Raw genomic sequence first — 14,513 nt, 5'->3', positions numbered from 1 at the left:
GTCATGTGCTGACTTGGTGCCAGGATGCCTACTTGGTACTAGGGACACAGCTCTTGAGGAGCTCCCCGAGCCACTGTCTGATCTGCTGACTGAAGTGGTTGGGAGAGGGGCCTAGGGGTCAGGGTGTGGACAGCAGGTCAGAGGTCTCCATGCAGAGGAAATAGTCAGGCTGAAATGTAGAGAACGGGGGGTTGGGACAAGCCTGGGACCCAAAAACGTTGCGGAGATCTTGTCAAGGGGTGCCCGTGGTGGCTGAAGGGTGGATTCTGTGAAGTGGTAAGACAGAGACCAATTCAAGAGAGAGTTGGGGTGGAGAAAAGAAGGACCTGCTACTTGACTCCGTGCAGAGAAAAAGGAAGAGAAGAGTCAAGGCTGACATTCAGGTTTCTACTTGGAGAGACTGGACGGGTAGCTGGTGGAACCCTTCTGGATGGGAAATACAGAAGACGACAGCATGTCTAGAGAAGATTAAATGTGCTTTAGATGCACTGAGTTTTTGATGCCTGTGTAGTATCCAAATGGAAATATCTAGAAGGCAGTTTGTGGATTTGAAGTGCAGAAGCATGACCAGCCTGGAGACCTATGTTGACATAGAGACCAAACCCACGAAGAGACCCCTGATACAGAAAAAGAACAAGAGTAGACAGAAACCCAGCTGTGATCCTAGTTCCGTCACGAATGAATTTCATGCATCTCACAGAATGGCGACTTAAAAAAGTAATGAAAGATAGACCTGTACACTTCGAAAATTCTGAAGTCTACAGATAAATTTTTCCCTCGGAATAATTCATATCCTAATTTATAATTTCTGTCTCTGTCTCTAACTTAGAATGAGGGAAAGGGACTTCCTAAGAGGGCGGGAAGGGCAATGGACACTGATTATCTTATGAGTAAAAAAAGAAAATTCATCAAAAGGAAATTAATGACTTTTTATCCAGTCAGTAATTCAAGGTTTCAAAACAACGAGTTCAGCTGTCCATCGCTGCTGAAAGAAGAAAGTGAGTTTTGACAGCAGGTGAAAGCCCGCATAGGAGTAACCTAGGAAGAGACTTGGAGTCAGAAGCTTTGATAATCTGACAAAATGTATTGTCTGTAGTTGCCCAAAACAATGTCAAGAACGATTTGAAGAACACAAGGAAATAGGGTGGGTAGAAACATTAAAGCAAGACCAGAGGCTGGCAGACTATGACCTCTGGGCCAAAGACTGTTTTTGTCAATAAAGTTTTATTGGAACGCTCCCGTTCATTTCCATGATGTCCTTGGCTGCTTTCGCTCTATAATGGTGGGGTTGAACAGTATGGGACACTGCATGGTCCGCAGAGCCTAAATTACTTACTCTCTGCCCCTTTACAAAGTAAGTTTGCCACCCACCTTAGCGGAAGCCTAAGGTGAGATGAGAACATGTTTTAAAATGATAACTAGAGGGAAGACTTTTCAGGATTCAGTGGACAGAAGCATAAACTAAATTATCTGCTTTACATTATTAAAGCAGATAATTGAAGTTATTATTCGGTGGTTTTTGAGCACTTTGGATTTTCTTTAGATTTTTTATGATTAATTGTATTAGACACGATGTCTACACTTATATAAATTTAAACCGACCTAATATTCCTGGTACTAAACAGAATCTCAATGATTTTGAGAAGGTATTTCACAAAGACAGTTTTAGTACCGTGTACATTTGGGCAAGTGGGTAATCAACTTAGTTGTACTAGATAGCCCTAGCTGTGTAAATTCAAAGAATGAAGGACATTTTCCCAAGTTACAGGGACCCAGATTCATAACCACCGGCCACTTGCTTGGGCAAGTGACTGATCAACTCTGCAGAAGAATAACAAACTGTGCGTCCCTGCATCTTGGCTGTTGAAAATGAGATTCTTTCTCTGATTGATGTTAGCAGAGAGGCTTGTAAAAATGCATTTCCAACTGATTAGTTCAGAAAGTGTCAGTCTCGTGCAGTTTTATGACCCGCGGACTACATGCCAGATGTACATTTGCTTTTTATAAACTAACAAAGATGAATAGCTAAATCTGAGTATTCCTTTCTGGCAATTGTAGAGATAGTGCCTGAAGGAAGACACTGTGGGAGTAGCATGAGGGGAGAAAGGATGAGGGGCATTTAGCCTTTAATTTACAAGATTAATGGAGATAAAATACAATAATTGGAAGTACTTTCTCTTCCAATTGAGTAATCTCTTCTTTAGTTAAAGGATGAATGTTAGGGGAAGATTTGCAAGAATATAAAATATTTGTGTAAAATGATCTCCCAAGCATATCCACATCCGTTCAAAAGTCATGGAGTAAGAACTCTTAAATAGGTCATAAAACACATACATAAAGATTCCTTATAAGAGGGGCCTGTGTGCCTCAGTCGGTTGAGCGTCTGACTTCAACGCACGTCATGATCTTGCAGTCTGTGGGTTCAAGCCCTGCATCATGCTGACAGCTCGGAGCCTGGAGTCTTCTTGAGATTCTGTGTCTCCCTCACTCCCACTCACATTGTGTCTTCTCTGTCTTTCAAAAATAAACAAACATTAAAAAAGATTTACAAAGTAAGATTCCTTATAAAGTCTCAATATATAGTCACAGATTGTTACTGAAAGGGTTTTATTTTTTGGTTTTTTTTTTGAAGCCAGAAATGATACTGAGGCAATAGTTCAATAGTGTACTATAAAAATCTTGAGTCGGGGCACGTGGGTGGCTCAGTCTCTTAAGCGTCTGACTTTGACTCAGATCATGATAGCGCAGTCTCTGGGTTTAAGTCCGCGTCAGGTTCTGTGCTGACAGCTCAGAGCCTGAAGCCTGCTTCAGATCTGTATCTCCCTCTCTCTCTGCCCCTCCCCCACTCATGTTCTGTCTCTGTCTCCCAATAGTAAATGTTAAAAAAATTTAAAAATTTAAAAAATCTGTTTCTCTTTCTTTGAGAGAAAATATGTATACAACATATTACATTGTTATAACTTCATGAAAAGTAAGCCTATAGCATAGTTGTATCTTTCTTCCAGAAATATGGAGAAATATTTAGGCATTTTTCATCTTCATGGCCTTTTGGCCAAGAAAGTAGTATTTTGATAAATTTATGTAAAATTTCAAAGCTCAGTTTCACCTGACTTTCTTAAAATGTGATTTAAAACTTAAAATGTCATTTAAAACTGCACTTTCAAGTAATTAATTCATCTTTAAAAAATGTAACGGATATCTGCATAAAAATGTAACTAGCACAAGAAAACAATGGGTAAGATCTGCCTGTCAGAAATTCTGACTCATTGTGGCAACAAAACAATTAAAAATTAATGTGAAGGGAGCCCAACACTATAAATTTAATTCGTGTATTCTTGTAGTAAGCATGATTTTCAACTACAAGGAAAATAGTGAACGAATTTTTAGTTAGCGGCTCTAGAGAAACAAAATCTCTCTCAGTTTTAAGCGACAGAAAATCTAACCGGAACAGGCATAAAGAATATAATAGCTTCACGTCTACACTGGAAAACCCAGGCACTCCCTCCCATGCAGCTTGTTGTGAAAACCTAGATGCCACGGCAACCCATGGTTTCTGTCTCCAGCTCTTGGCTCTGCTCCTTGAAGGGCTGCGTTCCCAGCCAGCTTCTCCTGGAGTGACGCAGGAGGGATGCAGCAACCCCAACCTCACAGCCTTATAGCACCCAGCCTGGGGGCATGGGGATGGGGCCTGCAGACACTTCCTGAAATGCCCCGTAGCTCCACGAGTTCGGTCCAATAGACATTCCGGAACCACACATGAAGGGGGAAATGTGCATGGACAGAGAGGTGGGGAGGGAGGGATACCTAAAGGAAAACGTAGAGCTGTTGCCCAAAGAAAGGAAATGAGTATTGGGAGAAATCACAAGCGTCCCCTACATTCTGCGCAAAACGACTAAAGGACATTGATCAGGGGGTCCTTGGGCGGCTTGGTTGGCTAAGCGACTGACTTGGTTTCAGCTCAGGTCATGATCTCACTATTTGTGAGATGGAGCCCCGTGTCTGTCTGCTGACAGCGCAGAGTCTGCTTGGGATTCTCTCTCTCCCTCTCTCTCTCTCTGCCCTTCCTCTGTTCACTTTTGCTCTCTCCCTCTCAAAATAAATAAATAAATTTAAAAAAGAAAAAAGGACATTGATCCAGGACCCCTGATCTTCAGTTTCCTACCTTACCTGTGTTGCTCTTGACCTACTCTTAGACTGGGCAACATGACTCAATTTAGTCTATTTTCTTGCGTCTCAGTCTGCTATCAGATAACGGAGGAGCAAACTTACATTCTATTAATAAGAGTGTCCTCAAGCAAAAACAAATGGCTAGTGTGGTGTTTTTAAAAATCAAAGTTACTAAAAAACACTCGTGTAAATAATATAGGTCAACTAGTTATTTTCAACTGACATTGCCATCATAGGGTCACATGAAGACTTGATAGTTGGGTTTAAAGATTTTAAAACCATTTTTCTGATCTCCCAAGAATGATTTAAAGTCTTCAGAAACTAATATTACTCTGTACTCAGAAGTGTAATTGCCAAGCAGATCAAAATTCGTGTGTTGGCTGGTCAGTGAAAGAAAGATATTAAGGGGTAATGTCACCAAATCATCATAACCCGACACTTGTCTCCACCAGTGAGTCGGTTTTTGTGTTTAGAGCAAAATACTTACATGGGGCATTGAATGTAATTTCCTTTTGATGTTCCCGGAGAAGACACTGGCAAATTCTTTCTACCCATTACACATTTCATGTCACCAATACTGTGGGTCAGTTTTGGGTTTTGGGGGTATTTTTTGTGATAGGCTTCTTAGCTTTTTCAATATTATGGCTTATTTACAATTGCCACATTTTAAAGTAACACCTCTATTTTAGCAGAGGCTAAATAAACTCTAGGGGCCCAGGATCCTGTTTAAAATTTAAGAGTTGCCTTATTTTTATTTGGAACACACTTTACCCTCCTCGGGAAAGCTATTTCCTTGAAAGTTGGTTGGCTGATCTCATCCATTTTATGTTGGATTTGTATTTGCTTCATTTCACACCCTTTCATTTTCTGACCCTTTCCCAAATTTTAGAACTTCTCCCTATGCAGTTTCCGATCCATTAACCAATCACGCTCACTGTGTTAACTCCTAGCACGTTTTTTTCTAAAATATAGAACACTTTAATAATTATACTTAAAACTAGTCTATATTCCTTCAAACTACTAATAGATTGTTCTAATCAGTAATTTTTAATTTCTTAATCAGAATCCACCATCTCCAATCCAAACATTTACTCTACATGAAAGCAGCTGCAAATATTGTATTAATACTTCATCCTTTTCCAAAAAGTATGCCTCATAGAAATTACTCTCAGGGTAGGGGTAGGGAGGACACTTATTTGATATCAACGAAAAGGAACCACCAAACAAAACATAGTGCACAAAACAGTAATCACAGATTAACAAGAGGAATGCTCTCACCAGCTTACGCTTCTCTCTGCAGATGGGCTCGTTGACTGTATGGACCCTGACTGCTGTTTACAGAGTTCCTGCCAAAACCAACCTTACTGCCGTGGGCTGCCTGACCCTCAGGATGTGATCAGCCAAAGCTTACAGTCCCCCTCACAGCAGGCCGCCAAATCCTTCTATGATCGAATCAGTTTTCTTATAGGGTCCGACAGCACCCATGTCATTCCCGGAGAAAGTCCTTTCAATAAGAGGTTAATGCATTTTTTTTTCTTACATAGACGTGTAGTGATGTTATCAGTGGTTACATGCACTTTATATAAATACTGATGACGGTGTATTTGAGGGGAGTGTTTTTTCTTTTAAGGCAGTTTTTCCTCTTTCCGCAAATTCCTCACCAAACTTCGTGTTTCCAGCATTTTTGACACAGTTCACATACTTTGTCAATTTCAGTATCTAAGACCTAACAGGACATCCCATTAAGGAGTCAATAAATCTTCATTTAACGAGTTGATTTTGTTAGCACAGTTGGAAATGTTTCCAAAGAAGCAGTGAGAAGACCCCAAAAGGCAAAACAGAAGTGAGCTTTTTTTTTAAGCTGAGCTCGCTAAATAATATAAATTATGAATTAATGTAATGGAACTGCTAACGGCATCACAGTAAGATTGCATAAGCTGTTCGACTGGTGTTTCACAGAGCAGTAATGACCTGAAAATAAACCAGTAAGTGAAAGCAGGTGTCTTGTGTCTCACTGAGTAAAAGAAGATGATTTACACAGGAACTCCTGGATCTGCAGTAATTTAACAGCATTAATGCAGTTAGACCCAGCAGTTGATTAAAAGTTGTTCCACAAATGTGTCTTATTGCCCCTTTAAATCTTGCACTTCTTGGTCCCTGCAGATTTACGGATTGCCTTGGAATTAATTGGAAGGTATACTTTTCTTCATGTAAGCGTCAGATACATGACTTACGAAAAAGCGCAGTTGATAATTTTAAAAATACGTCTCTAAATTATTGGTCTTGATAACTCTCCAAAACCCAGATTGCAACAAATTAAAACCCAGGGTAAACACCAGGCGTTTAGAGAATGTGAATTGCACCGAATTAAAAGGGACATTGTCTTGGGACTCTTTCAGGTCTGGTTTTGGAGACTAACTAGTGTGTGTGATAGTGTTATTTTATCCTTAGGATGAATTAGCTCTAAATCATGAGACCGCTGCCTGGAGCAGACAAATGCCCATTCCAATTCTCTTTCTTTTCCCACAGCCTTGCATCTGTCATTAGAGGCCAAGTACTAACTGCTGATGGAACTCCACTTATTGGCGTGAATGTCTCATTTTTCCATTACCCGGACTATGGATATACTATTACCCGCCAGGATGGAATGTGAGTCAGTCGCACTGCACTATTTGCAGTATAAAAACCAGGCATTCTTGTATCACCCAGTATGTTTTATTATCCCCTTTAATATCGAACTCCAACAACTTTTAGACTCCAGAAATCTGTGACAGTGCACGTGGCATGTGGTCACACGGTGCTTTAAAAGTTGAGCTCATGTGCCACGACACAGTGACAATGGTGTGATTTTGTAGAATTTTCTTTGTCTTAGAAGGTCCGTGTTGAAATATTCGGAGGTGATATTTCATAAGCTCAGGTGGTTCTGAAAAAATGAGTAGATATGGGTAGACAGATAAAGCAAATTTGGGAAAATGTGAACAAATTGGTAAATCTAAGTCAAGGGTATTTGGGGGTTCGCTGTATAATTATTTTAATGTTCCTGTAGATTTGTAACTCTGTCATATAAAAGTTGGAAGGAGCGTAGGTTATCTTTATAAAGCATATTTATTTAAGGAGCTAAGTGTTATTGGAAGCTGTATGGGGTCCAGGTAATTCACTGAGTCATCTTGTTTTTTTCTTAGGTTTGATTTGGTGGCAAACGGTGGGGCTTCTCTGACTTTGGTATTTGAGCGATCCCCGTTTCTGACTCAATATCATACGGTGTGGATTCCATGGAATGTCTTTTATGTGATGGACACCCTCGTCATGAAGAAGGAAGAGAATGACATTCCCAGCTGTGATCTGAGTGGATTTGTGAGGCCAAATCCTATCATCGTGTCTTCTCCTTTATCCACCTTTTTCAGATCTTCTCCTGAAGACAGCCCTATTATTCCTGAAACACAGGTAGAAAATTCTAGCAGGCAGTACTTTTTAAGGAAACTCGTTTTCAGATTGTGTGGTTTCCAAAGAATCTTTAAAAAGGATTGCAGAATTCCAGTGCTGTCGTAAATACTTCTGCAGAACGAAACATAGAATGTGGGGTGTATGTGTGGGTGCGCGCGCGCGTGTGTGTGCTAGAATAAATAATGCTGTAGTAGAATAGCTATTTCTTTTTTTTAATTTTTTTAACGTTTACTTACTTTTGAGAGAGAGAGAGACAGAGTGTGAGTGAAGCAGGGGCAGAGAGAAAGGGAGATGCAGAATTTGAAGCAGGCTCCAGGCTCTGAGCTCTCAGCACAGAGCCCGACGCAGGGCTCGAACCCATGGACCGTGAGATCATGATCCAAGCCAAAGTCGGACGCTTAACCGACTGAGCCACCCAGGTGCCCCTCTAGTTATTTCTTAAAGATCTATTCATAATACTTTTTTGTTCAGGCTATACTGTATCTGTATATATTTATTAGTTGTAGCCAAATGGAAAAACAACTTAAACTCAACAGCCCGTAATGGCTTTGCTCATACAGTCACTGGGAAAAAGCTTTTGGTACCTGACCTCCTGATGGGCATGAGAACACTTCATTATGGTCATTACTCCCAATAACTTACTGTTTATAATTCTAAGTAAAAATGTTTCAGGAAAGATGATTTTAGCAGCAAATGTTCATTAATTTTTGCAAGATATTTTTACCTAAAAAGTTTGGTATTATGACTTAAGTTCTAATAATTGATAATAAAGCCTATCTCCTCAAGAAAAAAAGAAAACTAACATTTTAAAAAAATAATCATACTTTCACTATTCCTTTTATCTACTGAAATATTTGGAGATTTTTTTTTTCCTGCCTGTTTGTTTCTAATTAAAAGTAATTTTGAGGGGCGCCTGGATGGCTCAGTCAGTTAAGCATCTGACTTTGGCTCAGGTCATGATCTCATGGCTCATGGGTTCAAGCCCCACGTCAGGCTCTGGGCTGACAGCTCAGAGCCTGGAGCCTGCTTCAGATTCTGTGTCCCCCTCTCTCTCTACCCCTCCTCTGCTTGCACCTGTCTTTCTCTGTCTCTCAAAAATGAATAAACATTAAAAAGAATTTAATAATTTTGAGGTTGGGGTACCTGGGTGACTCAGTTGTTTGAGCTTCTAACTCTTGATTTCGGCTCCGGTCATGATCCCAAGTTTGCAGGATTGAGTTCCATGTAGGGCTCTGCACTGACAGTGTGGAGCCTGCTTGGAATATTCATTATCTCTTTCTTTCTCTCTCTCTCTCTCTCTCTCTCTCTCTCCCTCCCTCTCTCAAAAATAAATAAACATTTTTTAAAAAGAAATAATTTTGAGGTCTTAAAGTTAGGACATTAGGAATGATGATAATGGACTTTAATTCATAAATAGCCAAGTTAAAACATGTGGTCTGTAAAATATAGCAGCACATAGCTGCTTTGGCATATTCATTCTTCAAGGATTTGTTGAATGCCTATTCTGCACCAGGCAGTGGTAGAGTGGACTCAAGCAGTAAGTCAATCACATGAAGTGCCTGCTGTCTAGGAGCTTACCAGCAAACAGGGGAGAGAGACCACAAATGTACAAATATATGTCAGGTTAGGAACAAGACTAATTTTTCAAAGACAAAACGGTAAAATGGAAGGGGGTTCCATTTTATAAAGGCGGTCCAAGAAGATCTCTTTGATAAGTTGATATTTCAGCAGAAACTTTAAGAAAGTGAAAGAGTCAATGGAAGGGTCTTCTAGACGGCGTAAGGACCAAGTTCAGACGCTCTGAGGGAAAAGCATGCCTGGCTTGTGCATCGAATGGCAGAGGCCAGCAGGTAGGGCTTGAGTGAAGGAGTGACACACAAACCTCGAGTCCTTGCAGACCATGGCAAGGTCAAGGACTTTGTACTTTGAGTGATTGGAAACTGTTGGAGACCTTTAAGTTGAGCAGTAACAGTTACTGATTTCCTACAGTTACTACAGTGTAGTTGCTACACCAAGAATATTCTATACTGGGCAAGGGTTGAAACAGGGAGACCAGGTAGGAGACAGTCTCAGTAAGTAGGGGAAATGATGGTGGCTTGGACAAAGGTGGTGGGGCAGAAGTGATGAGGAGTGGACGTCCAGGAGAGAGGTTGGAAGTAAAGATCTTAAACTTGGGAATCATTATTGTTACGGATAAACATAAACCATAGGATGAGAAAGAAGCCCAGGGAGGGAGTACAGATAGAGAACAGAGGAGACAAGCTAGGATAACAGGTAAGGAGAACTCTCACAGGCAAATATGGTGCAGAAGAGACACCCAGATGATATGCTGCATAACGGTCAAGCCAACTTTGAGCTGAAGCTTATGGAAATTCATTGTAGCCTTAGGCAATGTAGTACTTCCTCCCCAGGGGTCATTGGGTAGTCACACGGAGCTTCTTAGCCAGCCCTTAAGGAGATTTAACCTTGAAGCAGTGTCTGTCTGTTGGTGGCACATTTTTAGCAAACTGAGTCATTGGAATGGGTTTCAGGTAGTCAACAGTTGCAGGAATACAGGAAGCTTTTTTTCTCAGTCCATCAAACAGTCAACAGACATTTAGTAGAAATTCACTGAGACCCTATTATGTATAAGGTACTCTATTGGGATAAAAAGAATAATAATAAGGCATGGCTCTTGCCATTCTAAATATGATCAAGATTTGAAAGAAGAACTCAGAAAGTTCAAAAAAGGGGTCCATTCCTAAGGAAGCCAAAAAGAAGCATCACTAAGGAGGTTGGCCTTCAAAGGAGCAAAAGGATGGTCCAGATTGAAGAAAATGTGGATACAGCCACATGGTGGTAAAAAAACAAATGTATTAAAATTGATGAACTTTTTAAATGTAGGGCATATAAGGGGAAAGCGTGGGGCCAGGTTATGAATAGCCCTGAAATATCATACAATGGAGACCCTGAATTCTTTAGGCAATATGGAACCCGGGGCCAATGGCATTTTTTCAGATTTCTCTAAAGCTAACTCAAGTGGCAAAATGTGTAATTGATAGGAGACACATGAATCAGTTACCTGGCTGGTGTTTGCTGTATTTCCATGTGTGTTTGCTGTATTTCCGTGCATATCTGGCATCAAAATGGAGAGGTGCCCAGCACTCAGAATGGTAGTGGAGAAGAGGAACCAGATTAGACTGAGATTTGGAAGGTAGAAGTGACAGGCTACCACTTTATTTTTTTTACTGGATATATAATTTTATTTATGTATTATAAAATAAAATACTCCTTAATTTGTTATAAAACAAAATAATAACAAAATTAGAGAAAGTAAGCCTTTGCGCTTCTAATTTTAGAAAGTTTTTTAGTTTTGTTGTATTTTCTAACTGAATATGTAATGGAGTGAAGAATGGGGCTTACAGATCAGGCAGCTGGTAAAAAATAGGCAGAATGGTTTATTTTTTCCACTGTGGCCAGATTTACTTTTCCCCCTAAGGCAAAATAACATGGTCAAGTTGAATTACATAGGAGAAACGCATGTTTTAATGGACTGAATTGAAGATACTTGTTATGGCAGTGGGTTAATGATGACAAAGACAATAATCAGTTATTAAAATAGGAATAATACATGATATTTTGAACTAGAGAAGCAGCCTCTAGAAGCTCACAAGAAATATATATTAATTAATGAAAGACTGGCTTCCATATAGAAAACCTATCAGATTTATGAGAAATTATTTTGGGAATAAGAGGAAACAAATTACATGCCTCAGAGTTCGATCACTTACATTTTCAGAGCCATTCAGGGGTCACAGAATCTATTTTTCAAGCTAACCCATTGATATTTCACCCCAGTGATAGAAGAACAATGAGTTCTATTTAGATTTTTCATCCTATAGCCTACAGCCACACACCAGTGCTGTCAGTCTTAAGTGCAGTGGTCTCCCGAGCCTAACAGACCCCTGGAAAGTTTCTAGATGTTCATAGACTATTTTGCCTGAGACAGTCTGTGGCGGAAATCAGTTAGCATGGTTGGTAAGGAAAACCCCACCTGCCATAAGTAGGTATTATATCTATGAGAGCATGGCAGTGCCTTCTTAATCCACCAAATGGCATCACATCTCTCTTCGTGTCAACACTGCCTCACAGGCCAGAACGGAAGTTTGCTCAGCCTGCTCGTTTCTGCCACTTGTTTATACAGAAACTGACCACTACAACCTCACTGTCACAGGTTCTACTTAAGTCATCAACACTTGGAGCTGACAGATAAGCCTCGATCCTAACTGCTCCGTGCAAGAAGAGCTAAATGCCCCTGACCACTAGATCACAATTCTAAAATATTTCTAACACAATCAGGTAGTCCTTGAAATCAGAACAAGGAAACTCGGTAGGATAGTGAGGAAAGCTCTGAGAATGTTATTTAATTCTTAGTAGAGAAAGTGGTGACTTCCTGGTGCAGATCCTTGAGCATAAATGACCTTGTGGACTTTGCAGGAAACGTATTGCGGTAAACCTATGAAGAGCTATCCTTAGTAACCAAACTAATAGGTGCTTACTAATTTGCATCTGAACTCTCTGGAAAGATCTTATACATGACATAAAATGTATTTTCAAAATAATTCATGTTTTGGCATATGTCAGCATGAATTTGTTAGCATTCATGGAGCCAGTCACATTGATGGGTAAATTGTAGGGTTAAGTTAAGAATGTGAATTTTACAAATTCATAAAGGAGATCGTTCTTAGGCAGGTAATTATTTTAACTTTTTACAGTCCAGTTTCAACTCAGAAAGTATACATTGAATGTCTTGCGTGTGCATTCAGTAACGCAGTAGTTGTTCTTGAAAATGTCTACAGCTCTGAAATACTAGTCCCTCTAGTATTCTATCAGACATCAGTGGTGAGTCCTCAGTGTTTAACCAGTTATGAAAACATGCTATTTTTCTGTCCTTTCAGTGCGGATATGGAATTTGACACAATTTAACCCAAATGAATTGGTCTTTTCTGTTATCACTCCCATCTTTCTAGGCTGTGACCAGTCAGCTGCTGAGGCTACAGGCCCAGGTTTCATCCCTAAATGAGCCAGCTGGCGTAGGCCGGATCTTTGGCCTCGGCCACATCCCCACTCTAAGCCAACCGGCTCACAAATGTCTGCTCTAATTCTCCAGGGTGAGGGGGGGTGAAAGATGGGTTAGTGAGAATCCACTGTGACTGTGAGCTAACAAGTCAGCGTGTGTCAGCCTGATGGAGCAGTCACAGTGCCTGCTGTATGAGGAGCAGCACCCGAGGTACTGTTAACTCACAATAAATGACAAGAAGCTTTTAGGAGAAGAAAAATTGGGCTGGCAGCAGAGTTATTTTTAATTATTGAAGAAAGTAACAGCTTGAGTGTGTATTTGTGAATTGTGACTCTTTGGCGTCTTATTTTAGATGCTCTACTCAATTCTTTGAAATCTCTTCTCCCAAATGGACCTCCACGATCACAGTTTGAAGCTTCTGCCTTTTTCAAACCTAGGTACTCCATGAAGAAACTACAATTCCAGGAACAGATCTGAAACTTTCCTACTTGAGTTCCAGAGCTGCAGGCTATAAGTCGGTTCTGAAGATCACCATGACCCAGTCCGTGATACCATTTAATTTAATGAAGGTTCACCTTATGGTGGCTGTGGTCGGAAGACTCTTTCAGAAGTGGTTTCCTGCCTCGCCCAACTTGGCCTATACTTTCATATGGGATAAAACAGATGCATATAACCAAAAGGTCTATGGTTTATCTGAAGCTGTTGGTAAGTTCCAGATCAGTATATTCTTCATCCAAAAAACATTATCTTGAAGTTTGAACTAGCATGAAATGAATGGTACCCGTGAAACCCAGTGGATAAACAGATGGGAAAGCCGTAAGATTATCCGTGGGAAGTTCTTAACTGGTCGGTTGAGACTTACCATGGGAAAAGGGAATGCATTTCCATATGATGAGGAGACACTAGCCCTTTTTTCTGGCTGAAATTATATGTTAGAAAATGTCCTTCTTGAGATTCAAAGGTGTCCTGTCCTTTTCTTCATGTTCTCCTTCCTTATTGTTCTCCTTTTTTTTCTCATTTTTTTCTTTATAATTTTATCTCCATAGCTGTCCTTATCCTTTTTTATGTTTTCCATATCTAACAATTAGGGTGGTTTCAACTCACAATGGTATTCAAAAGGATATAGACAGTATTTGTGTTCAAAACGTATTTCAGCTCTTTTCACTTAGAAGGAGTCAATTCAGTGGAATGACATTCTTAAAACATCGGGTAAACCAGTTGTTTTCACTGAATGATGGGACCGTGCGATCAAAGATTGGCTTGAAGAGATACATACGGTAGAGCTTCACACTCAACCTGAGAACAGCAAAAACCAATGGATGCTTTTTGTTCTAGCAGTTTTTACCTGCGAGTATCATAGACCTCTTATTCTGAAATTAATATATGCCTTGGGCTTGAATTAGTTCTAATCAGCCAGATAATTACCACTTCTTCCTTTGCTTTGTTCCAAATTTTAAAACCCGTGTTTCACTGTGACTCTGAAGCTTCTCATTTGTGATTTGTTTGCATTAATTTACTGCTGGTGTTTGTTCATTTCTGACAGTAACATGAATATGATGTCAGAAGCAGACTCTTTTTTTTGCTGTATTGAACCTTACTTATCATAAATATTTTCCACAACTTAATACTCTTAGAAACTAAACCACTCTAATTATTCAAGTGGCAAATATAATTTTTAGTTGTTACCATCTGATCACCACCTGGGGCTGATTTATCTAATCTAATTACTTAACCAGGTGCCCAGTCTGGTCTTCATGTTGTGCTGGGAACCCCCTGTGAAAAAGTGGTTGGGGGCGGGGGGGTAAATACTAATTTCCTGTCACATCAATAGAAAAATAATACC

The 14,513-nt window shown here is 40.0% G+C and overlaps 1 protein-coding gene across 1 annotated transcript in view; it reads left to right on the top strand.

Moving 5' to 3' along the window:
* The window catches only part of TENM3 (teneurin transmembrane protein 3), a 194,344-nt gene that overhangs the window by 123,982 nt on the left and 55,849 nt on the right, over positions 1-14,513 (top strand). Inside the window, exons 12-15 of the mRNA XM_039250689.1 lie at positions 5,468-5,684; positions 6,697-6,816; positions 7,350-7,611; positions 13,108-13,375. Of these exons, the coding sequence (XP_039106620.1) occupies positions 5,468-5,684; positions 6,697-6,816; positions 7,350-7,611; positions 13,108-13,375 (867 nt within the window). The remainder of the gene's footprint in view (positions 1-5,467; positions 5,685-6,696; positions 6,817-7,349; positions 7,612-13,107; positions 13,376-14,513) is intronic.

The sequence above is a fragment of the Hyaena hyaena genome, unplaced genomic scaffold, assembly GCF_003009895.1.
Source record: "Hyaena hyaena isolate Hyena2069 unplaced genomic scaffold, ASM300989v1 scaffold_377, whole genome shotgun sequence".
Taxonomy (NCBI): Eukaryota; Metazoa; Chordata; class Mammalia; order Carnivora; family Hyaenidae; genus Hyaena; species Hyaena hyaena.
This window is presented reverse-complemented; position numbering and strand designations above follow the sequence as displayed.